This window comes from Ptychodera flava, chromosome 11 (assembly GCF_041260155.1).
Source record: "Ptychodera flava strain L36383 chromosome 11, AS_Pfla_20210202, whole genome shotgun sequence".
Taxonomy (NCBI): Eukaryota; Metazoa; Hemichordata; class Enteropneusta; family Ptychoderidae; genus Ptychodera; species Ptychodera flava.
In genome coordinates, this window is record NC_091938.1 from 38,578,868 (window position 1) to 38,606,724 (window position 27,857).

The 27,857-nt window shown below is 35.3% G+C and overlaps 1 protein-coding gene across 1 annotated transcript in view; it reads left to right on the forward strand.

Annotated features, from left to right (window-relative positions):
• The first annotated feature begins 2,975 nt into the window (after positions 1 to 2,975).
• The window catches only part of LOC139144229 (cyclin-dependent kinase 14-like), a 143,554-nt gene continuing 118,672 nt past the window's right edge, over positions 2,976 to 27,857 (forward strand). Inside the window, exons 1-3 of the mRNA XM_070714893.1 lie at positions 2,976 to 3,163; positions 4,023 to 4,121; positions 5,422 to 5,477. Of these exons, the coding sequence (XP_070570994.1) occupies positions 3,106 to 3,163; positions 4,023 to 4,121; positions 5,422 to 5,477 (213 nt within the window). The 5' untranslated portion in view covers positions 2,976 to 3,105. The remainder of the gene's footprint in view (positions 3,164 to 4,022; positions 4,122 to 5,421; positions 5,478 to 27,857) is intronic.

Consider the following 27,857-nt stretch of genomic DNA (forward strand, 5'->3'; position numbering starts at 1 on the left):
CAATCGATACCCTTTTTTGAGAAATATTAAAAAAAATATCTTTGACAAAAGATGCCCCATAATCTACAAAAGCTAGCAGACAGGGAAGCTAGTGTCATAATACAGCTACAGCCATGTCAATACAAACTATAGCGTCACCGTAATGAAGTGAAATGTCGTATCCTAGAATGAGACACAGATTTACATTTCAAAGCCTCGGTCTGAACCAGTTCTGAAAAAAAGGAGTCCCAAAATTTGCTTTTTCTCTGAGTTCAGAGTATCCGATAGATATTCTTATCCTTTCCCTGGGTAAGTTTTCTTAGGAAATACCCCTCTTTATTGTTTTCACGGACCATGATGACCAAAAAACAAAGTAGTCTGAGACGTGAGGATACCCGGCGGCATTGCCGGCGCCCCTTTTATCATCGTATGAAGACTTTTCACCAGTGATGTGTGTGCACTATTACAGTAAACACGAACACAAAATTAATTTTGGAGCAGTAAGGCTGCATTCGCAAACACCGGAAGGGGAAGGGCGATAGCATCCAAAAAAGTTCAAATGCCTCCCCGGACTTGAACAAACTCAAAACGCGTTCTAATGCCCCCACCCCCTTCTGACTTACTACACTTTTGAAAAACTGACCTTGTTTGGAATGGGCAGATTTTTTTCGGTACGTATCTGTGTGTGTGTGTTTTCCAGGGAATTGAAGGAGGGCGCTGTTTTGACATATTTTCTTTTACAGGAAAACTTCATCTTGTAAAACAGAAAGAACATCGATTACATGAAAAACGGGTTAGGAAACAGGATGACTTCCCTCACCTGTCAGGAAAACTAAACGTAATTATCATAATAGTATAAAAGGGACAGCTGTACGTTTTGGCAAATTTTTCAGCACGTTTTGTTCTGCGATCAACTGCAGTTTCTTGTTCTACTTCCCACAACCTGCTAGAATATTCCATTTGGCAAAATACATTTGTAAATACCGTAATCATTGTTATTGATGACAAACGATGAATCAAAGTGCCACCGTTCAGTGTGAACGGATCACCCAAATTTATTTATTTATTTATTTATTTATTTATTTATTTATTTATTTATTTATATATACATTTATTTATTTATTTATTTATTTATTTATCTATTTATTTACTGGCTGGGAACAACGGGCTTTCGCCCAATTACAGTTCAAGCAAATATGCTAAAGTGCTAATCAGACTAGGATATCATGGATGAATTATTTGTTCATTATTTGTTGTGGTTGTCGTGAAGAAATTACTGAATTTTCAGCGAAGAGCCTGTTTACATACATACATGTACCTACATACCTACATACATACATATATCCATAATACATACAATGTGTCACATACATACATACATACATACATACATACATACATACATACATACATACATACATACATACCACATACACACATACATACATACATACATACATACATACATACATACATACATACATACATACATACATACATACATACATACATACACATACATACATACATACATACATACATACATACATACATACATACATACATACATAATATTGCCATTCATAGTAACATTGTGACCAGCAAAACTCTCACAGAGCTTAGGTTGGCCTCTCAAATTGTTTACAGTACTTTTCTGGTCTACCACTTCTGGGGCTCATTTTGAAGCCCATTGAAAATAATGAATGTTGAAAATGTGTAGATATATATTTGGTAATTTGTTTTTCTATGATAAAATTTGCGCGGTGACCTCTTGATTTCAAAAGGAATGGTTTAAAGTTTGCTAGAGGAAAGTTTGAGTCTTTCAGCTTTAAGGCTAGTACTTGATAATAACAAGAATATATTGCATAAATACAGATCATCAGCAATTGCAGAAAAATAACTTAAGATTTACCAAAGACGAATTCGACCTCCACACTTCATGGAGGATTGTGAAACTTCGCCGGGAAAATCTTGCATTTAAATGTCGCTGTACGTTATGATAGCGCCATCAAGGGTTGATATTTTTAGAACTTTGTTTTTTTTTTCCGAAAACGTTTTCAACTGCACTTTTCTCAGATACTTGTTGCAAAACGTTTTGTTTGATTCAAATCAACAACACACATCTTGAACATCTGCAAATGTTGACCATTACAAAACTACGTTGAGGACAAGAGAGCTATTGTCAGGCGAATATGACACGAGTTAAAAGACTGGTAGGCCTACTTGTACGAATCGGCAGATTCGATGAAAGTGTACATCAGTAGATGATGTTTGTCTTTTATTTTACGTTATTTGCTTTGCCCATCGAGGATTAATTTGCACGTCTTATCATAGACCCTGGTCTGTGCTATTATAGGGCAGTAAAGTTTACCTGTCTTCTGCGGTTTCTTACCAATATGGTGGTGAGCGCTAGTTCACGAGCAAGCAAATAACAGAGTAACAAAATAAAAACACCATCTATACTTCATCCAATTTTCCAGTTTGTTTTATCATTATAAACGCAAGACAGCAAAATAATATTAATACTTGAGTGAATTGGAGGTAAAACCTCAAAGTAGTAGAGGGCGCGCTATTAAACAATTACTTGTATTCTCCAGCCGCTACTGAAGGACACCATACTCGGGAGGTAGAAAGTAAATTGGATGATAACAAATACTTTCAACATGGGTGGAGTTATTTATTTATTTAAGCACTAAAGTAGATAAGCTGGACCAATGTTATAAACATTTACAAACTATGTGATTTCCCAACAGTGCCCATGGGCCGCAGTGTTATTTCGACGAGAGCAGCATCAATCCTTTAATAAAATAATTTATAAAGTTAGAAGATTCGTGGTAAAACATGCACAATTTTCTGGCCTGTGCCCTGGACTAAAATTATGAAAAGTAGTATTTTATTTGTTTTGATTCCATGGCAAACGGACATGCATTGGATGGAAGAGATTAATTTCTGTGACGTAATGGCGCAAACTTTTCTTAATTTACATAAATTATGCTAATAAGAAAGATGGCGCCCTCGATTCAAACAGGAACTTTGTCGTAGACCTACAACTGTTCGTGTTCATGTTCGCTGGACTTTCCCGTGGAAACTAATTATTATCCGCCGTGTCGTGAACATAGGGCAGCTATGTCGACCGAGTTACTTGCGGCATGCGGAAATATAACCGATCAGACGTCGAAAGAAGGTAAGGCATGTTTCTAATACTCTCAGTCACAGTACAGTTTACCGGGTGATCGGGCTCAGGAAGTGTTGCTGTGTGTTACAGTGTGGTTACGTTCGTATTCTTCGCTGATTCTCCTGATCGTGTCAACGTCATCTATGATTTCTGAGAGACCTTAAGTGTCCCCAGCTATGTAATGTGTTGAGTGTCATTATCGATATCGTAAGAAACTAATGTTCATTCCAAACTCTTTGAAAATCACTGACATTTTCGCGATGGTACGTGCAACACCAAACAGTGTTTCGAGTGAAACCGGCCTCTGTGTTTTCCGTGAAAGCGATACTTCGACTCTGTCACTGTGTGCAGTGAGTCAACAACACGCACGACAAAACAAACCTCGAAAAAAATGTAACGGTGCCACCATCCACCGTTTTTTCCCATTTCAATGATCGCGAAATATTTTCCCAGCTTACAGAAGGTTGCGAAAACATTGTGTCAAACCTATCATTTTTAAAGCTCGCGCGATTCAGTGCTCTCATTGTACACGGTTGACCATTTTGGAGCATAAATATTACAAATCATGCATGTCAAAAACAATAAATCAAGTAAAACTTGTTAAATAGGGGAAGATCGAGTAAAATTGTAAACGGAGAATCACCCATGCACAAGAAAACTGTAGTGTCATCAACTTTTTGAAATTTTCTGGACCCCCACCCACACCGCTGCGCTCATTGATGCTGATATTTACATGTAAAATAAAATTTATCGACCCACACTTCACGCATGAATGGGGTTTCGAATTACATCGGGACGTAGAGAAATCTCTCAATTACGTCTTTAATAATTAAGTTCATCTGAGTAATTCAATTTTTCTGTATGAAAGGCATGACAGATTATTCGAAAGAAACCAAAGAAAAACCAACGAAGGCAAGCAAAATCAAGAAACTGAAAAGAAGACTGTCCCTCAGCTTCAAACGACTATGTAAGTATTCTTATTTTAACCTACAAGTATAAAACGCTAGTATAAACATGTATATATCCTAACAAGGTCAAGAACAATTGCGTTTTGAATGTAGTAGTCAGAACTAAGCAGTCAAGGTCTAGTCAACTTCGGGGAGTTCAATAGCCAAGAGGAAGGGTGTGACAGTCTAGACTGTGGAGTGCACTCTTCTATGAATAATCCTACACACACTGAAAGAGCCATTGATCGCTAATTTCTGGGCATGTCTCATGCCAGTGCCTCTAAGATGTGCAATGTTTACTCAGCAAATACCCTTGCAGACTTAGTATTCAACAGCATTAGACGTTTTCTTCTTATTCTCTCGTTTTATGCCGAAGAATGCCAGCATCACAGTCTGGCTATTGTTGCATTGGAGAGCCTGGAAATCAATAAAATTAGAATTGACAGAGTAGTTACAAAGAAGATAAGATATTGACAAAACACTTCATATTACAGCACCAAGGGCTATGATAGAGTTGCACGGTTCATAGTAACTGCTTTTACGACATTCGATAGGAAACATACAACTCTATCGATGCATTGTATTGGATAAGAACTTCAGCTCTTTGTGAAGTGGTTCTGCATTCTGTAGAGAATATTCCGAGGCTCCATTGGTGAAATTTTAGTCAATCATAGAACCAGAATTTTGTCACTATAGTAGTGATCATTCACTGTTAAGTCTACCTGGCAGTGGTCACCATTGATGTTTTTCATGTTTAATTGTAACAGTTGTGAGACATTATCAGGGGTGTATTTTGCATTGTTTCAATTAATAGTGTGTCTTCAATGAATAATTGCTGAGAAAAAGGGAGTGTACTCAAAGAGTTAACACAGTCAACTTTTTAGTCTTCATCAAATTTTTCAGAATGGTGTCTCAACACAACCTCTGTCTTCAATGCTATATTACATGTTGTATGGTATTCTGTGCAGGCAATTGCATCATTTTGTAAATGGTTTCATTGATGAAATTCTGCTGAATTATTCATAGAATAACTACACTGATGTCACAGTGGACCAAATTCTGATATTTGTAAACAAATGATATTTTTCACTCCCCAGTCTTCAAGTAGCAAAGTCAAGACCATAAGTATCAGTATTTGTAAAGTGCAAATTTTAGTCATGTACATAATTCTACATGATGACTAACTAGCCTTGATAAATATGGTACTTCTGGAAGGTATTTTATGTATTTGATAAAGTCAATGTAGATGTGATGTTTTGTATTGATACCCCAACATAACGCTGGTATCCACTTTTGATATGCATTTCCTGTCTGTTCAAGCTCCAAGCAAGGAACCGCCGAGTTGCCATGGTGAAGGAAATGAATCCAAGAAGGAGGTAGGAATTTTTCGCCCAATAATATCACCTCCCTCCTCTTCACATCATGGTCATATCCCTCCTCACTCACACACACACACACACACACACATACACACACACAAACCCTCTATAAAATGAAGTTTGCTGGATATACAAAGAATTCTTATATTCAATGAAATAATGACCTTCAAATGGGATCATGTCAATGACCAGACATTTCTCGTCTTGTTTATGAATGTTAGATTGTTTGTTTTTTCAGTTTAAGAACTTTGACCTTAGATACAGTCTGATCTTGACCCCAGTCGTAACTTTATCATGAATTGTCTTGCCCTTGTTTATCACGTTTATGTATTTTCCTACTTGGCTAAGTGGATAAAAGTTGTGACATTGTGCATGAAAGAGTTCATCCACCATGCACATTGTGATTTCAAGTTTTTGTTTTTTCGAAGCTTGTTTTCCTGACATCAGTAAAGTAGTGTAACTGGCCTTCTCCAAAGATATCACAGTACCTGGTATGTTTTCACTGTTAAACAAGTATCACAGAACGTCTTCTGGCTCTATCACAATAAACTTTGGTTTGTGAAGACATAGGATCAGATACTAAATGTCAAATTATGATTCAAAAGTATATTATTTTAAGAAAAAATTTACCAAAATGAAATGTTACGCGTGTGAGTTACCAGAGTCCATCAATTAAATTTAGAAGTTGTCATAGAAACATTAATTCCAAAAAGGACTCGCTCATGAAAAAACTATGAGTAGTTGTTTCAAACATACAATTTTTTGTCAGGAATGTTAATCACAAAGTGATCTATTTTTGTCTCGTTATCCAGGGATGTAGAAAATTATGGTTACACTTGGCAAAAATAAAAGTATAGGCGGTTACAAGTGGCGTGTGAATGCACAAAGTTTGTACAAAATGTCTTGATATTTTACTGAAACTAAATTTCACAGCTGGCAAATTTTAGCTAACAGTCAGTTGTTTTTGCCGGCTGCCAGCAATTTCCTACATCCTTGTTATCATCCTACAAGCCTTTATTTTTTAACAAGAATATCATTTGACAATAGTGAGCTCGGTGAACCTGGACTCTCAGTCATTGAAATGTTTACTATCGAACCTCATAAATTTATATTTCGTAAGGTATACTTAGATATAGGTATAATTTCTGTATAAATGTGAGGTATGGAAAAGGCCTTTCAACAGATTGGATAATGTGTGCTCTTGATAATATGAGATCTTCATGTGTTTGTATAACAGTATACCTGAACCTTGGTTAGTCCTGGATTCTCATTGTACTGTAATGTAACATTCCCATTGCTTGGCAGTTCTGCTGGACGGGATCAAGGAAGGGAATCAGGGGTCAAAGGTTACACTACAATGTAAATATTTTCAGAAAGTTTATCATGGTGCTTTGTAGCCCCAACTTTTTAAAGTGCACAAATTGTTGAAAACAATACTAATGTTAATTCTGCTGTTCTGGAATAGTAGCTGTAAAACAGTGGCTGCTATATGTGTTTTGACACAGTTCTTACATTTCTCAATACATTGTATAGTATATCAGTTAAACTATTTCCACACATACCAACATGTTCCTTGAAGCAGATCATGAGTACTTTGTTTAGAGTATTTTATTTACTTCCATGTTTTTTGTGTGGTTTGTCATTTATGGGAGATATTCTAATAAGACTTAATATGATGTATCCATTCATCAAACTCACCTGCCCTCTGTGTATTCACCATGATTCACTAAAATATACAGACATAGTTCCAGTTGAATGGCTGACCTATCATGTCAACGCAGACTACTCTCTGGACCATTCTAGACTAGTCACAGGTTCAAATATTCACAAGATGTTTAATTTTAAAACAGCCATTGCTCAGTGTGATGTCAGAAAGAGTCATGCTGTGTGATTGAATTGGATGTTTGCAACATTATTTCCGAAATCAGGCAAATTTTAGAAAAAGAATTATTCAAAAACATCTGAGGAAAATATATTACAGTATGATGAAGCAATACTACACATTGTAGCCAACTTCATTTTCTATCAGTACAGTCCAAACAGACTGTCTGTTTCTTGACATTTCCATGATCTTTGACCCCTTGTAAAAAAAAAGAAATGGAAAAATAATATTGACAATTTAACAAATGTCTTTGTCACTATAAAATGTAGTTGGAAGGATTTTGAACATCAAATCTTAGCTTTGCGGTTTGCCCTATCAAGGGACTCTCAGTTGTATAGCTACATCAAGGCCATATCTAGGAGGCATGGAAAGTTTATTTGAACAGGTATTGCGTTAGAAAGGCAGTGCAGTTTATCGGTGGCTAAGGCAAGCATTTGTAGAGAGCAAGTATGATGACATCACAAGTAGACAAAGGAACCAAATGGTAGTGCCTCCAATCAAACAGATAAATCTAAATAATGTTTTGACCAAGGAATTGAAATGACTTACGCTATGTCAACGCAGCTTAGACAACAGTTGCCATTTTTGTAAATATTTTCAATCGTCAAAGGAATCAGCCATGCTTGGTTGAGTCTACAAAGGCAAATACTGTGAATATTTTGGCATCAGAATCAGAATGCCCTGTCTACCTATAAAATTCTCATCGACATGTAGTTTCTGATTCTCAAACCTCTACTTATACGGTTATCATTAAACATAGTGTGGAGGCATTTTGGTGTTCTACATTGAAGCTTTGTTATTTTCTGTCGCCGGAATTGCAGGAAACATTACTTGTGGCAATTATCACCTAGAGATCAGCAGTTCCGTGGTGATTTCCTTTAGGGTCACGTGGAGGTCGTAAGGTCACCTCACCCCAAGAAAGAGGTCAATAAATCTGCCAGTCACAATCTGGCAATGTACCTGAGAATTGCATGTATGGTTGTGAATTGCTTTTTCACAAGTTGAATGTAGATTATTGTTAATTGCACTTCCTCATTCAACTTTGCATTTAATACTGTTCTTTTTTTCAACTTTTCTAAGATAAGAAGTTTTCATTTATTGTCATTCCTTATCCAACTTTCCGGAGATACAGGATTTCTACAGCAATTATATACTTTACGTACATGTATATATGCCTGCCACATTTTTCAGTGTTAATGAAAACACTTTTGCACAGTAATCTAAAGCTCCCTGGAAATTTTACGTGTGTAAAAATTATCCAACAATAATTACACATTTTCTTACATATCTGTCATTTACAGATGTATCATCAGAATTCTGATTTGAATGCTAGAACATTACATACAGTACAGTGTACCGGTATTTGTATTTGTGAATTTGATTTTGTGAAAAGTATGAATAATATCTTGTTTTGAAAATTCAAATGTTTTATGAAATGTTGAGTTTTTAACCAGCAGTTCATTTTCCCATATTATTTTCATCTATAAAATTCAGTGATATGCACATGTCTGTAAGATTTACATGTAACCAGACCTGTGTATTAGTAGAAGTACGTTGCAAAAATTCTATGGATTCTAGACGTCCTAACTAGTGTGGATGGTACTTCACACATTTTTCTGTTATAATCATTGATGACTGAAATTACTGGAGAGTTTGAAACTAATACATTGTGTGGACTGTGTAGCTATATTGAATTTAAGACAATGCAATTTTTGTGTCATTTTTATGCATCTTATAAAACTCAGAGTTTTGAGGGTGATTCTATTACCATGGTAACCTGTTTCTAGGACTGTGAAAAAGTTACAAAGTGTAAATGTTCATATGATCCATTCATCAAGTGAAATGAACAAAGTACACTCCATGGACTGAAATATGCAACTTTATCATTCTTCTTCTGAGAAAGTTCCAAGACATGATATGCAAATCAACTGTGAACTCACATACATATTACATGTAGTGGTCACGCTAGCTTGTGTCACAAATCTAATCTGACGCTGAGTCACTCGTCCTGAAGACATCTCATTATCATTATGTCATGTCCTCATTCCCATCAGCACCATCAGCTTTTATGAGTAGGAACTTGCTTTATCAATGACCTCACAATCGATCATGGGCTCCCTCCGAAGAATAAGTAGTTACACTGATACTGATAGAGCAGGTACCATCATTAGATTGATGTTCTTGCTCTGCGTTTTACATCTTGCTTATTGCATGCAGCAATTTTCATCCAGCAAACAGAAAGATTGTCTGTTCCATAATTTTCACTGAAACCTTGCTTCAAATAAAATATGCAGATTCAGTATATATGCTGTTAATTTTAATTATTTTCATTCACTTTCTGATTTTTTTTGTTCAAAAGTATTCACATTTTAATATTTGAAGTAAAGGCCCAAGGCTATTCATCAGCTTTATCTAACAAATGTTAATTAGATAAAACTTTCACAGATAAACCAAGGACTAATGGAATATAAATAGTCATTAACTTATCTTAGAACAAGAGTTTGAAGACATCAGCGTGAACTAAATGAGAGGGTGTTCATTCCTTGAACTTTTTTGAAACTCATCTGTGAATGTGATTTTAGCTGTAGGGAAGATCATATCAGTGGTTCAAATATATTTTCCATAAACAAAAACCATGAAAAGGTAAAAACAAGATGCATTTTCCAATGAAAAATCGATTGAAGAAGATCTAGAAAAACAGTTTAATACAGCTTAGTTTTGACAATGAATTGTCTATTTTAGAGGTCAAAATCCTTGGAAATGGCCTCCATGGGAAATTCATCATGCTGTTTTAGGGCTACAATGCAGACGACCTAACATCAGACAGTGACTATCGCATATGGTCAAGGTTACACTGTTGAGTGACTGTAACGTATCTCTGTGTCTTAAGGTCGTCTCCATGATGTATATTTTATGCTAAACAGTTGACTTGTACAAATTGGCCAGTCTATAGTGGCTTTCATAGTTTATCCAGATTCAAAACTGCATCACTAACTGAACATCCCTGATTGGTACACTCCGCAGGTTTCCGCGTGTTAATGGGAGAAATAGAATTTAATGCTGCAAAGAGGATTATTGCACATCCAGGGGCGTCTATCATCACATGACTATTTTCCTGTGCTCAAGTACATTGTACCAAGAAAAGTGGGGCTCTGTCAGATGCATACATTTGGCAGAGTTTCTGTGCAGACAACATATTAAAGGAAATGATGACACATATTATGATGATGTAGACTCAATCTATTACAGTTCAAACATGACTTGATTGTTTCAGTTCCACTGAAACATACTTTTATCACTATGGATTGGTGAAAAGTCAGTAACTGACAGACAAAAAAGTGTACAGTGTGTTCCAAGGGGGGTATTATCCATTGGCCTGTATTCCTGGGCCACCAAATTTCCTTCCTAAATCAGTGAATTTGAAATGCCAGACGTCTTACATAACAGTGGACACTAGTAATCTTACAGCTGTAGGTATTTAAAAACTCACTTTTATTGATACCAGATTGTTGACTGTGAAATTACATATGTAGTGCTGTGGTTTTATCCAGTGTCATATAAATACATCATTATATAATATTTTTAAAGAAAAGCAGTTTTTTAGGAATGTACGCCATCGATATCCTCAAGGATGAGGAACAAGATGCGGTGACCAACAAAAATCAACCAGAAATTTTAAATTTCACCCCTCTTGGATGTTCTCAAGAGGAAAGAGGGTGTAAGTTTAATGCAGCATCCATTGCAGGTCCATTCAGTGCTGGTAAATCTTACAAGATGTTCTGATTTTAAGTGTCACCACCATTTAACATCAATTAAATACCTAATAAAACAGAAGGTCGTATTTTAACAACTGTTCCAAATGTTTTTGGATAAAACTAGCTTTACTTTCTGAAAGTTAGTCACTGTCCCATCCATTGTTGGTGTCAATGACCTCTGCAGTCTGGGCCATAAAAGTTTTACAGCCATTGCATATCTTGTAGATCAAATTTATCATGGGGAAGAATGAGAAGGCAAATGTAAGTTTATCTGATTCTACATGCACTATGGCAGTGTTTAATGAGGAATATGATTTAAAAGCTATGACATCACTGACCGTATATCTTGTATCGTACTATATGAGTGCATAAAATTTATAAAACGTCTCCTGTACAGTGTTCCCGCTAAGGCTTATTTGCACGCTAATTGCGCAGTGTCTCCGACTGCTCTCGCAGTGAAATTTCATGGTTTGCGCAACTTTAGTCTGTCATTTCAATCGGTATTAGTTTTGGAAACAATAACTCAGGGCGAAATGTGCGATCTCAGTGTAGATTTTACTTCCGCGTTTCGAGTTTAGCGCCCATTGGCGGCGCAGTTGCCACCAACGTTCATTGTACGTTGTGACGTACCTCAATAAATTAGCATATACATGAACGGACCCAGCTATGAGGCAATCAGGCGTATCTCAAGTTGCGCAACCTCTCTAAACCTTAGAGGGAACACTGCTCCTGTATATTGTTTTATTTCATGATGTGATATTTTGTTGAGTAGTAATATTAATAAACGATAAACTTTACATTTTGAAATGAAATATACTTATATTTTGAAATTATGTTTATACATATATATATATATATATATATATATATATATATATATATATATATATATATATATATATATATATATATATATATATATATATATATATATATATATATATATATATATACACATAAAACTTTAGTTTTACTTGTTACCATGTGATACAGTAAGGACAGTGGAAGCTGAGCTGTTGGAAAATGAAGGTGTGTAAGTTGTAGCTTTGTCCAGTGTAGAAATCTGGGCCACAGATTTGATGCCATTTCACATTCCTGTTATTGATCTGAAAGTTGAAAAGACTCATTAGAGGCTGTAATTCCATCTTAATATAAAGGAGAATAAAACTTTTATTGCGACACGCAGAATCATTTAGAATGCGTATAGGCTCATGGAGGTTTGATAGGACCCTGCACCCATGTCAACACGTATAAACATTAAAGGGCCCGAAAGTTGCATAGTGATTGAAAGAAAGGATTGCCGCCACAAATAAAATTTTCTTACAACCAAAAGTAAATCAAAATTCTCTGAGTAAAGATCATTATTGAAAAAAAGAGACTCGTTTCGATTTGATGTTCATCATCAAGCAGCCATAGTGAGAATTGTTGAAAGAGACTGCGGTTGACTTCATGTTTTGTAATTCTCAGTCCAGGATCTGCCCAGCATATTCAGCTACCTCTAAAGTGGTTCAAAGGTAACAAAAAGCTAGAAAAATCCTAGACTACATAATTTTTAGTGCATTACAATGTTTTGCCCATTTCTAGGAAACTTAAAAATGAAGATAAAACAGCAGGTAATGTTATTAATTTTATGCAAGTTGGTGTTGAAAAGATAAATCATAACCCAGGTGCTGCATGTAAACATTTAGACTGTACCATGTTATGACTTCCTTTAATAGCAACTGTACCTGACATTAATCTGATTGAATTGATAATTATTCTTCTGATTATCATAAATGATGACTGCTGTCGTGGAAGACAACTTGTAGTATAATCCATAGCTGTCATGTTATTACACTCAGCCTGCTAATATATACACTGATATCAAATACTGAAATGGGTGTCACAGCAGATTTTCATGGCAGAATGCGTTTTTTTCAGGGACAGATTTTTTAAAGTCTTAAAATGATACAATTATTTTGTTGTTTACATCTTGCTGATATGTCTTATAGTGATGTTTTCACCACAATACAGCGTGCCATATAGCCTAATCTAATGTCCCTGTAGTGTTTCACAATTGTCTACACCACCTTTATTCTGGAGAGGCAGTGGTGATATATCATGGTACATAATTATAATAATGTGAATTTTGTTTTCATACATGTACATGCAAGGAAATGTTTTTCTGATTGTAGTGCCCAACTTTTGCTCAATTCATTTAAAACAACTATTAATGTAATGGCACTGTGAAACCTCACAGTTGTTGAGCCAGGCACTTTGTGGCAGCTGCACATGCAGTTCTACGTTTGATTAAAGTTCTCCTGTGAGTCTTACAGTGTGTTTTCCAGGAAATTGTTTTCAGCTTCTTGTTTTTCCGTATTGCTGTTCACAGTATCAGGCCAGACATAGAAAGCCACAGGAATTTTTTGCTAAAATTGAAATGGCAAAATAATTGACTGTTGAAAATGAGATAATGAATATAACACTGTATATATGCAGACATTTTGCCAACCCATTGAGAGGGCATCTGCAACCTTAACCCTTTCACCACTATGGTTTTTCCCAAATCCATTGTTTTCTATGGTTAAGTTGGACCTGTACACAGGGAACTGGGGGTGAAAGGGTTAAGCCCTAATGCATTCAGCATGAGATGTTTGGTATGTAGAAATACTTGCAAATTGTACATCATATTGGCAATTATAAAACCTCAAAATCCTTTAGGAAAATAATAAAATTTTTGCAAGATATGATCATGTCATTTCCAATATACATTTATTCCATGCTTTCATTTGAAACAGTTGGGTATGTAGAAATATTTATAGATATAATACTTGTAAATTGTGCAACAGAAAGAAAATGATAAAATCTCAAATCCTTAAGATTAGAAAAATAATAACAGTTTGCAACATTTTATCATTTCATTTTCGGCATACATTTATTCTACGTTTTCATTCCAAAACAGTTTTATTGACATTAAGCAAGTATGATTGGCATACTGTCATTTCTGTTTTTCTTTCAATTTCCAACACAGTAGATGATTGTTTCAGTCTTTTAGCAAAGATCTGATGTCAGATGTTTTGTGCATATTGTGCCATGAGATTTCTTCCATCCATTTTGAGAACAAATCCTCCATTGTGTTCAGTTTCATGTTGTAATGCATGTGATGTTGACAGGCATAGAACACAGCCTGGCCTACCACAATCCCTTCTATTGTGTATGAAAATAAAAAACACAGGGAGAGACCTTTCAAGCTTAATGTTGTTCAATAGTGGACATGTTTATTCATGCTTACTGGAAAAGTGAAATGTTAAAAACTGATTATTTCCTTTGGTGGAAATCAAAAAGGAGTAAATTTGACATCTACAGTTTTTCAGAGTTTGGCATTTAGAATTAGTGAAAATGCAATATAGTCTGTCACAATTTTGTAATGGTTGTGCTAAATTTAAAATTACTCTTCATTGCTGAAGCAATTTCACCCTTATCAGTATGTGATATTTTGTGACATTTCATAAGGTTATATCGCAAATTTCCTTTTTGGATTGTTTTTACTTCATTCACTTATCTGCATATACACTTTTGTGTAAATTTGCAAATAGCAACTGAATACAATTGTAACAAATTTTCTGTGAGAGGATGAAAGACGAAAGTGTTAATCGAAGCATTTTTAGAATAATTACGTTAATAATACATGAATTAATTCTTTTTAAGTGAATATTGACTATTCAACCCCTCATTTGGCAAGTGACGTGTCTTGTATTATTTATTTATGTTCACTCATTGACGTTGTGATCAATACATTTTATTTCTTGGATCAAGAAAAAATAATGAAAATGAACCAGAAATACGTCTGAGTAAATTATCCAGCAAATTTCAAAAGGACACAATAAGATTCCCTAGCTACTATAGGGCCTTCAGTTAAGAAAACATCTTGACACTCTTTAGTACAAGGTTTTTTGTGCAGTTTTTTGTGAAAAGTAACCACATCCATGAATCTTTGATTGAAATCATGAGAGAACAGTTTGTGCAATGTGAAGAGCTCATTGAACACAGCTATAGCTTCGGTTTCTGATCAGCAGACTTGCTGAACAATGCAAAAACTCCAGTTGGTGTAATTTGTAAAAAGACTGGAGGCTGTCAGAAGACGTGCATTAATAGCAATGATAAATAGAGAATATCTATCATTGGATGTCAGTAGAGATCTGCATTAATAGCTCTCATTCTCCTAATGGAATGAAATAGGAATCAAAGCATTCCATATCGTCAACAACTGTTACGCTTGGTCGAGATGGTTCTAATCCAAAGAAGTATTAAGGACATAAAATTACAAAATTTTGACCTCACTGGCTAAAGCTTATTTTGTTCTCAGTTTTTGATCGAAAACATATTAATTGATTTCATGGAAAAAATGGAAAGAAAATGTGCCATTTGTTTATCACATAAAATTTCAGAAAAGTAAAACAAGCTGAGTCAGCAATTTTCATGGTTTCTAATTTTATGAATGGGCAATTCTTGTTCCTCCAATGTCATCTCCAAGAATATCCAGGCAATAATAGTGGCAATTTTGAATTGATGCATTCATGTGTTTGCCTTGAGGATTAATATTTTCATTTATGATATGAACACTCACATTCTATCATAATTAGCATAAATTACCAAAATTGATGATAAACATGTGTACGAATTCTGTAGAGTTTACATTCTTCACTCGTTAGTTTCCCACATTTTCCCTTTTATAGGTTCACTCCCTCTAATTGAAACAATGGGGACATTCCAAGTCTTAAAGAGGAAAGGCACAAAGTGTGCCTAACATTAATTTTGTTACTTTTGAATCTTACGAGAAATTGCTTATATTATCATGCAACTCATAATAGACATAATCTTAGTTCATCAAATGTACGTGTAGATGGTTTACTGTTATTTAAAGATTGTAAATATTTTTTGATTAAATCTCAATTTGATGTCATAAGTCACCAGGGGGTCAGAGTTCAAAGGTCACAGTACTGTGATGATATGATTTCTTGTCTCCACCAACAACTACATCATCAAAGTTTGGGTGCTATGCCTGTACCCAGGTCTGCAGTAAGAAGTGCAAAATAGAACCAGTTTTTAACCAACAGAGATACTATATTGAGATGAGTATAAAATATGCCATCCTAATTTTAATCACTATGTTCATCATAGTGAAAGGTAATATGACCTGGAACAATTTTTCATAAATTTCGTTTTTATTTTAACTGTTTTACAAAAACACAAAAGTTTAAATACATGCAAGATCATGATCACACATTGGTCCCATTACGTTAACATTACCTTTGATGTTCACTGGTTAACTCAGTGCATCAGTGAAACTAAACAACAACGCATGCAACACAATATTGTCTTTCCTACATTTGATCTGAGTTTATCTTGTCTTATTGTACTCAACATGGCCTAGTGATTGCATTCCTTTCCATGATTGATTGATTTGTCTTGTGGCAATTATTGGTATTTCAAGCTGATTAGCACTGACATGTACCGCTCCAAGCAAGGTCAAACCATGTCAGCTGGAACAGGGTTCAGCCAAAACACAGTCATGTCTATAACTTGCGGCAGGAAAACTTCCCCTACCAAGGCATGTGAATAAAGTTTAAGAAAACAAATTCCAAAACAACCATATAGAATGCTGTTTGCATCTCATTGTTGAAGTTTTTTATGAAAATAAAGGTTTTATGGCTAAATCTTTTAATTTTACACTCTACTATGGTATGACTGACAATTAAATTGTTTATTACATCTGAGATTATCCAGCAGGCACTGGAAAACCTGATTAACTTCAATAAATCATTTGCGTACCACAGCCTTGTGACATCCAGATTTATGAAATCAAACTCCAATATTGAATTTCGATGACATTTGATGATACAACAAGTAATAAATGATTTTATGTAATCTTAGATAATGTGTTACTCCAGTATAAAACCAACAATTTGAAATGTGTAAAGCTCATTATGACAAGCATTAACATTAACAATGCTTATACTCTGTAATTGCCTTTGTCTAAGTGAAACCATTTTAACCATACAAAACCCTACAATACGGATGATTGTGTAAATTGCGAGCTACGTGCTATTAATATTGATTTATTGTATGCCTCTCATTAAGAAGTCAGAAAGGCCCGTAAATTAGCCAAATTCTCCAATCGTTAGTATTCACCATAGTTTGACACACAATTATTTCCAAGAGGCTATACACATTGCAAACAGACATATCGTCTGCTATTTTCACATCCTGAGTTTTGCAGGTTGAGTCATTCTTGTCAATCAGGGCTTTCTTTCCCTTCATAGATTTTAAGCTATCAACAGGGCGGCGCCAGAGTACAATGTGTTGGTTAGATCGTACCACATGAACGATAGTAATACTACTTTGATAGATTGCCATCCATTGGTCTGGAAAGGAAAGCTGCTTGAATGTAGACTACTTTGTCAATCAGGCAGTATCCTGTCATTTGCTTGCCATGTCAAAGTTGTGGCCAGCCACATTCGATGGTTTGAAATCCACTTTCTCCCAAGAGGTTATAGTTCACAATTACCAGCTTGAATTTCGTTGAAAGTATGTCAGATTTTCATTGAACTTGTAGTCTAATCCATCAACCACTTAGTTCCACTTGCCTTGATAAGCCATGCAGGCAGTCTCAATCGATAGTCTTTATAGTGTTGTTTTAATATCTCTGAAGTATCAATATTACACACTTTGTAAACAAAGTCAATTTTTAACATGAATTTGTAATATATATATTGGAGATACAATTAGCTGAAAATATTGCCATTTTGTGTGAGAAAATTCAACCTATGGAATGAGAATTATTTTTTCTAATGATTACAAAAATTGCTTATATGTAGTAACAGTGTGTGCTAATACTAGCTAGCCTAAATGCATGGAGAGTTTTGATTGGACTCCAACCTTTGTTTTAGCTCACTCTCACGGTGGCAGCCATGAAGACCCCTGTACTCCTGGGGATTGTGTTTCCACCATCTAAGGTACTAGTTATTGCTGTATTTTAAAACCATTCAATGGAGCAATACCATTATGTAATTTTCCCTATTGTGTGGCATACAATTGATGTTATAGGAGGGATTTGATGTGAAGGTGACCATTTTGGATGCAAGGGTCACTGCAATTTATTGTTAGATTAGAGATTAGTGAAGACCCCTGAGTATCCACGTATTGCAGAGATTTGTATGAAATTATGGATGGTCTACCACAAATTGTTGTCCAGTCTATGCATCAAAGATCACACATGAAATAAATGGAACTATTTTCTCTTTCTTTATAAAGTATTAATCACCAATTCCTTGCCTGTTTGTCATGATAAGAGTGGCAGAAAGCTTGCCAACAAACATATGGAGATAGTTACCATGGCAACAGTCTTTCGATGACTCCACCCTCATAACATATCTACATACAAAGATTGGATTCATATATCTGCACATTTTTAATTTCTGTATCAGCAAAAAAATGTTAAGTGTCATAAAAATATTTGCATTAAGAATTAAAGATTAGTAAATATGAACTGCACCAAGTGATAACCAGGTAATGTTGTATTAATGAAATTAATTTTCATTATGTTGACACAGATGCTGTCAAGTGCTGTATAATTAACCCCCAATATTAACTTGATACAATTATTCACATGCAAGGTTATCAAACAAGTGGCTCATTAAAATATGAACAAGGAAAGAAAAAATCGATGGTGTCTGTTATTACTGGAACTTTCATTATCTGCAACCATATTCATGTACCGGGGGTATGTTCCAATTCCAACAAAATTGAACTACCAGTAGTTATCAGATTTTCCTCACAGAATACCCAGGGTTCTCATGGTTGTGTGATTTTAGTACACCAGCACATGACAGGTATAACCATTGTAACAAAAGAGTCCATTAGCATTTATATTAGGCGCTATTCTGTACTTGATATCAAAGAGCTGTTGCCTGCCGTGCCGGCACAGAACCTGAAATGAAATTGAAGATTGCATTTTGGAACTATTTAGCGCATGAATCAAAGAATAAAGTGGAAAATGTCAACAGCTTCTGTCAGCCTATTAAATTGAATGTGCAATAATTTGTAACTCACAACTACATATTTACATATTTTTAAAATCTTACACATTTGGCTTCAACTTAAATCATTCATTCATAATTCGTCCTTGTTTATTTTATAGATCATTTAATTGTTCATTCAAATTTTATGTGCATTAAGCCTTTTATTTGAAAAAGACTAACATATTTCAAGTTGAAATTTTGAGCCAAGGATGTAGATTGTTACAGTTTTTCACTGAGATAATATTCTTGACTCAATGACATACAATGTCATTTTACTTTTATAGTAATCAAATGATGAGTTTCATTGGAAACCATTGTTGAACAGTCACAATCCAATATTACTCTGAACTATTTACCCCATACATATAAGAATGAAGTCTTTGTGGCATGCAAGATTTGCTCAATATTTGCTATCTCCTCTTCCTGTGGCTTCTCAAACCATCAATTTATCTGTCAGTTACTGACTAGCTCTCAGGTAAACTGTGCTCACCGTAAGATATTGTATGATTCAGTGGTGAATTTTAAGGAAATCCCTGACCCTACTTCTGAGATTGAGGCATCGAACATTGTGGAATCTACTCATGTTGTTAGTATGTGTGATCAGATAAGAATCGCCTCTCAAGTGGAAAATTTTGACAGGATGAATTATGATAAGTATCCAAAGTACTTTTGAGAATTACTAACATTCATGCACACATTATAAATTATTAAAGTTGATATTAATCTTGTACAACGTGCATTGCACTGGGTTTTATAATTCTACTGGCATATTCTGTAAATTTATCACAAATGAAAAGTCTTCTGTATACAAACAAAATCAAATGTAGTATTGCAGAAGACATAAAGACTCAGTATTTATCAATGACATGTAACAGAAGTGTTTGCAATAATATTAATGAAAGAAAATTTAAACCAATTGAATGAGTCCTCATCAGTTATTCCCTATCTGTACTGTCTGCATCAATTTTGCTATATACAATATTGTGATATACAGTTTCTGCATAGATGCATATCACAGACACAGACTCATATACAGAGATTTGCAGTACAACGTATCACTACATTGTCTAGCAATGCTTGCTACAACACTCAAAAGAAACCAATTTGTTCAGGGATACTTTTGTTGCTTGCAAAAATAATCAACAATGCAATTTTCAAACGAAGCATGGTCTTCTTGTTCAGAAAATTCAAAATTATTTACATCATTGTGGCAAATGTGTATCAAGCTTTTTCTGAGCAGTGTTTCCAGACGATCTAAGTCTTGGCATCTACACATATGTCAAGCCTTTTGTGAGATGTGTTCAGTTGCTAGAGGATGATAGTTACACAAAGATCTTGAATCATGAAATATGAATGGAACTCAAAGTGCAAAAAAGACATGATCATGAGATTTTTCTTCAATCGTTGATCTTGCTCCAAGTGATTGTGTTGCATATCAAAAGCCATGTCACTGATCAATAGTATATATGTCAGTCCAAAAAGTGAATAGAGTTTCATTTTTGTGTGCGTCAGAAAACCAAACATTCCATTCTTTGCCCCAGACACTTTGTCGCTAATGGCACATGGCAACCAATTAAAACAGCCGTTTATCTGGAAGACATATTACTCTGGTAACAGATTCAGTGAAATTTTAAGGTTTCTGTTCAGTCGTCAAGGAAAGTGAAAAGATTTGTGTTTAATGCTGTGAAGGCAATCATTACATAATGTGTCGCAGGAAGGTGTTCTGGGTGAAAATTGCTCCGAACAAGTAACAGAGATAGCTTACAATAGCTGGAACAGGTCATTCACCCTGTCATAACCAGTTTGCTGTTTAATTGACGTCACAGAGTTTACGCAAATATGCAATTAAATCACAATCAGGACCTGACGTCATAAATTTTAGGAAATGACGTTGTAAATTGTATAGAATATCAATGATTTGACCAAATAATTATGTGATGTTTACAAATATCAGTCTAGTGGCAAAAATGATATATTTATAACCATTCAATAATAGCAAAGATTCTAGATTGTACAGCAGTCTCTCTGAAAAATAAACAAGCATAAATATTAGCATTTTTGCTTGAGAGTTAGTTTTCTGTTGTATCTTTTTGAACCATTCTAATTCTCTATAGATCCAACTTGAAGAGAAACGAAGTCTTTGCTTTGATACACAGTGAAATGCTTTGGTTTTCTCGCTAGGGTTTTCTTTGAAAAATCAGACTTTTCACATCAATTCATGGAAAGCAAATATGGTGTAATGATATGGCGACCTGGTAAATATACTGCAACTTGTGCAAGAGTGAGTGGTGTTACATCAAAAGGTATGTTACATCAAAAGGAAAGTGACATTGGGTGCAGTTTGACAGCTATGTAATTGATGCTACAATTTACAAGTCTTAGAATATCTCATAGGTGAATGTGAGTTATGGGAGGGGATGAAGAGACATATACATGTACTTATCATTTTCCTGCCCTGACCAGAAACTTGAAAGAGGCAACATAAATTTTGTAGAAATAGATAAATAACTTATGTGACAAGTTTGCCATCAGGTATCTCATATGATAACTGTGTTACATGATTTAACAGGAAATTATGTAGCAGGCCAGAGTTGCCTAGAGTGATATACTTTGATCATAGTTCATACCCGTGATCATTTCTCACAATTCAAAATTTGGTTGACTTTTAAACCATGTGCAGGTCTGTTGCTGGAATAAAGCATGAAACAAAGATTTTTTTTTAATTGCTGAAATATCAGCATTACAGAAACTGAATTCGCAGTTTGTATAGGGAAATAGAAAAACATCTTGTAGGTTTCTGACAAAAAAATTTGGCATTGATATTGTGAAAGTGAGATATAGTTGTTTGTTTGTAGGAACATGAAATTGAAGTTAGCCAACCCTTACACAGGGCAATAGTCACCATAACACAGGGCAATAGTCACCATTACACAGGGCACCAGTTACCATTTACACAGGGCAATCAATAGTCACAACAGGGCAATTATACAGTAGATCAGCATTTGTACAATGACAGAAGTGACAGTCCCACTGGCTGACTCTGACTATTTGATACTGCTTGCAGACAAATCTGTGCAGATTACCGTGGTAATGCCAAAAACTAACACTGTATACATAAATATATCAGTGACCTAGGCATGTTGGGTCATCATGACAACCAAGTTTTGGTGAATTTAGAAGGTATAATCTAAAGCTTGATAAAAGCAGTAGATGTTACAGACATGTAACATTGTAGTGTATAGATTTCACATCTGATATAGAACAGAGAGAGAATAAAATAGCAGCCTGACAGATTATGTTACTATCAAAATTTATGATGAAATGAAAACAAAATGTACATGCAAATATTATCTTTTGTATGATTTATTCTCATTTTGATTGGTAATTATAGCTGCTGTTATCACAATGCATATTTACATACAGATTAGCTGAAGTAGAATAATAACTAAATAATAACTTGTGTAAGTTCATCACTGTGGTAAGAAGAGCTGTATTTTCTGTTAATCATTGCTTCAATGGCTGATTAAATACTATTAGTGATTTGCAGTCACAGGTTGTGTTATTCTATGCTGTATGCGTTTGTAACCCATAATACTACTGTATTTTCTCATCAACATTTCTCCATAGAGCTTAAAACAAGTTATGGTATAAAAACTTCCTTTTATGACCTTCCACATACTTTTATATTTATCCTATCTGTCTTTGTGAAAACAACAGGGCTTCCCTGAAGCTTGACATTAGGCTTAGTAACTTCGCCGCCGCTTTTAGAGTGATCATGGTGGAATTTATGGAGTGAAAAAGGTTGTTTAACGACAGTGAAATCAGGTTTATAATATCAACATTCAATATTGCTTTTGTATGTCAAGTGATCAGAGTCTATAGAATTTCTTAGAATGTCACTGTGGTAAATCTGCACACCAGCTAGGCTTGGCTTCTTTCAGCCTAGACTGCACAGCATGAGATGGATTCGGTTTCCAGAAGTAAATACAATCTTAGCGATGTATTCCTGTTGCTGTTGTTGTGTCTTGTTATTTGTGGATATTATTGGTTGTGTGGTATGTCATGTTAGATGGTGTAGTGTGGACTCATGTAATTGTATGGAGTGTCGCTTTGGTGATTGTATCATGGATACCAGAATGAATGTTGAAGGTTGATAAAATCATTCTAAAAATGAGATTTTTGAAAGAAATTTTCACTAAGACTTCAGAAATGTTTGGCATGGTGAGTATAGCAATGAACAACCAGTAATGTAAAATTGCCCTTGTTTAGGATTGACAAAGGAAAGTGTCAATGCCAAGAAATGAATGTGTGCATGAACTTGGCTTTATCCTATTGTCTGACACCAACAAAAGAAGTTCAGATAAACACCCTTTGTGTTTTTCTTTGCATAACTTGACATTGACAGCATTGAAAATTCACTGAAGGTTACACCAGGCCAAGCATTTCACGCTATTATACTGACGGTGTTACGTTGGAAGCTCTTCAACTTTTCCAACGTAAAACTTCATAATACAGACAGGGATGAGCAAATCCACCAGCCTGACCTTACAGATTATCAGTTTTTCTGTCGGGACTAGCACCGTTAGCAGACTAGTGATTGGGGAAAATTGATGAGGAAAAACTATAACTTTTCATCATCGTAAACCACACACCCCTTTACGGCAACAGCTTGGCGCTATATACCCGCGAAGTGCGTAGGTCCACAGAGTGGAAATCATGCTCTGGCTCACCAGAATGTGACTTTTACATCCTGTGCTTCCTCTAAATGCATTATCATTGCTAGGTAATCCGTAGCATAATAGAGACAAGACTTTCTGATTCGACAGTATAACTTAAAGTTGAAAGAATTTACATCTGTGTTGACCATGGGGCTGTACTTTTTTGGAATGAGGTTGTAATACAGCTGTAAGTTATTTTTATGATCAGTATTCAGATATCTTGTTGTAGTAATAATATCACTGCAATGATGTAATGTACTCTGCTGTCAAGGACAGATATCCTATTAAAGTTGGTAGTTGTCTTTTCTCTCATGTGTTCTGTCATCTCAATTTACAATTGCTCTAAATGGAACCTCACTTGTCCAGATAGATGACATATGTACCGGTTGGTCCACTTCAATGATTTTGTCCACATTAGAAAATATTAGGATTTCAATAGCGCTTTGGTTTGAAATATGAGAATCACTTTTTTGTTGTTCTGTTATATACCTCCTTGAGATAATGTTAGGACACAAATTGTATAAGTTTCACTGTTTTTGATATAAAAATGATACGGTCATTGAGTCAGTAGCTTACATTTCATTACAGCTTGTATTTCTGTCAGGTTGGTTTTGTAGTTTGTGCATTTATCATTGTGGCTGATGTCACTAACTTATACAATGTAATGTGTAGTTTGATATCAGAAGGATATCTTATACACTTGTAGTTGCCGTATTGATGTATTATTTGTGTGAATTTTTACATGTATATCTAAGCACCGAGGTGTTTTTATCAGTTGCTCGATAGATAGAGTACATGTATTTCTGTACAGAATGTATGTATGCATGTGATGTGTGTGTGGGAAATAATATAATATTTACTTCAGTGATGTGATTTCAAGAAATACTTTAAAGGGGGACCAATAGTGTTACACGGTACAAACAAGTACGATAGCAAAGATTTATTATGCCACATTGCTCCAACATCAACCGTATGTCTTGAATTCAGTGCTTTTCAGTGTTGATCGACTGGAAGCTAGACGGCTGAATTCCAATTAATTACATCACTGCGCTAACAGAGAAATCACAACTTGTGACATGTTTACTCAATAAGTTCAACCATTCAAACAGAATCCCTAAGTGTTTACACTGGGTGCTTGGCACGCCCATATCAATTTTTTTCTAAAGACTGCAATTTACTCTGAGAATTTTCAGTAGGTTGCTAATTCCACAAACCACAATAATGTACAGTGTTAATTACTGGCAATAAAATTCTTCAAATTTTTCTGCTTATTCAATCAAAGACTATGTAAGTATAGCCTTTCATAATGATCAAAAATTTACATGTACAAGCAATTGAAGTAGAACTTCAGTTGAAAATCTATTTTAAATTTCATTATTGTCACATGCCTTGTTTCCACCAAAATTTACAGTTTTAATTGGCCGTTGGTGATTTTGTCGCTGTGTGGGATTCCTTGATATTTTTACCAACACTTACTTTCCAGGAAAGACTGTGTCTCATGTAGTCTTGGTGTGATCACATTGAATTCTATCACTCTGGGGAATAAGAAATAAAAAGTGCAGTCAGAGTCACCCTAGCTTAAAATCAATCTTTTACTGTGACATAGGTGAGTCACAAATCTAACTGCGGTTATTTTACATGATACACCTTCATGCTACATGTATATGTCAAATATTCCACCTTTGAACATTAGTCTGTCCCCGACGTCATGGAGAACAAAATTCATGATAATACAGGAGATCTCAACAAGAATCTTTCAAAATATCATGTGATTTCATATTTAAAGACCGTCACACCCTTAATATGTAACTCTCAGTGCCAGTGTATATGCTTGATGGCGTCCACTTTCTCAAAAGCTATGAAAGTATCTCTCTCCAAAATCCTTTTAATGTCAGTCTTCATTCTGTTGGATGGAGAACAGCGCATACAGTTCTTACCTATCTTACATTTGGCTAGACGCATGTAACACTGCAAGCATTGCCACAGTTTAATTACAAATGTAATGCTGGTTATCGTGCTTGGCTGTATCAAGAATTAGTTACAGCTGTACAAGTGAAGATTGCATAAACCTAAGGATACCAACTAAAACTAAAAGGTTTTCTTGGCCCCTTCAGCTATTTGTTCAGCTATTTGATCGATCCATAGCCTGAATGACTCCCTAGGTTACTGGTGATTGATGCGAAAAGCAGTCTGTGTCCCACTAATCTTCATTCTTACTGTAACAAGATGTCGCATGAAGCTGACACTGACATCCATTTGTACCCAAAGTTCAATATTTGGACTTCAGGGAGTGTAAGTTAATGCAGCGTTGTGGGAATACAGAGAAACTTCTCTCATCGCTGTCTGAATCATCCTGGGATGGTGACAAATCTAACTCTGTGACCAGAATGCACAATCTCCACTCAATCCTGATTGTTGAACTAGTTGGTATGAAGTTACTAGTCATTAGGTTCCTTCTTATTAATGATATGAAAACGTTTAGTGTGTGTAAAAAAACATGCATACCAGGCATCGAAGTTGCAAGGCTTGCCTATAAGCGCTGTAAACCCTAACAAGCAATGATACAGCTAAGTCTGTGCGTTAGAAGTTCAGTGTACTATTGTCAGTTCTTCACAAGAGAACCAAAACAAGACAAAAAATTTAACAAGAAGATTTAAAATATTGACAGTCATATTTGCAGCACTTTGAAGGTCTTGGTTATCAATTATTTTAGTGATTAAATTTATGTTTTTAAATTTCTGTATATGATATATCATCATTTATCATCTTTCTGTCATGCACATATTTTTGCAAGATTTATTATGTACACAACCATATAGGGTTAATGACTTGTAAGTCATTGTCCCTAATAAAAATAGGAATTTTAGGAAAAAAAGCACAAAGCAGAAATGATTTCTTTGAAAGTTGTGACAGTGATGGGTAATAGCTTTGATATCCTCTTTTTCAATCTACTGATACTTCTACAACACAGCTGATGCGGAAACAGTGCTGGTTGCCATGGTGATCTTTATTGCATCTAATCTAATGACAGTTGATTTGAGAGAGGGGGTGACACATGCAAAGGTCCTGTGGTTGTCATGGTTACTAATTGTATGCCTCAACTCTGTGGTGAGATGGATGACAACTAGTGCGTAAATCTGTCATTTGGAATGTTGTGTTTCCTGACATTGTCAATCAGTGTGCATTTGCCAAGGAAGAACTCTTCACTTCTGTTCTATTGTATTCTGTACCTCCTAAATCTTTTCATGATGGAAGACAGGGTGGAGGGGCGCCTGTCGCCAAATGTGGTATGGGTGTTTGACCCACATCACAAAACCATGACCCAAGGTATTCCTTGGAATGATAGAATATAGAGCTGGCTAATGCTAGACTCCATTTTACAGTGTGATCTGGAAGATTATGTACATTTATTTTCTGTTTGGACCAATTGCCACATGTTTTGCCCTGGAGTTGTGCATATGCGTACTGATATACAGTCAACTATGGTTTGCAACCTCTACACCATATATTCTTCACAATCCAACCCCTGTGAAAGACTCTGTATTGGGAGATGTTCTATTTTCTGAACTCAACAAGGCTTAAGAATTCATTATGCACATCATATTGGTAAGAGGGTACATGTATGTGTAAAGTTTGAAAGTTTGTCATGAAGTACATCCAGTACTTCAGAATAGATAGTGAAAAGACAGCAGACACAGACACATTGCTGAATCACAAACTTATACGGTCAAACAGACATTTGATAAATATACTTGATCCAGATCCTAGCAAGCAGGATATTTGTGCCAAGATGCACATGTATTCCCTGGCAGCCATGATGCCAGGCCAGCGTGAGGATTACAATTTGCTGTACAGCTGTTGGCAGAAAGAATAATGACTCAATCTTCGAAATGCCGCTGGGCAAAAAAGCTGATCTGTACTTCTCCGAGCTAACACATTTGTATGTGATTCAGCCATGTATC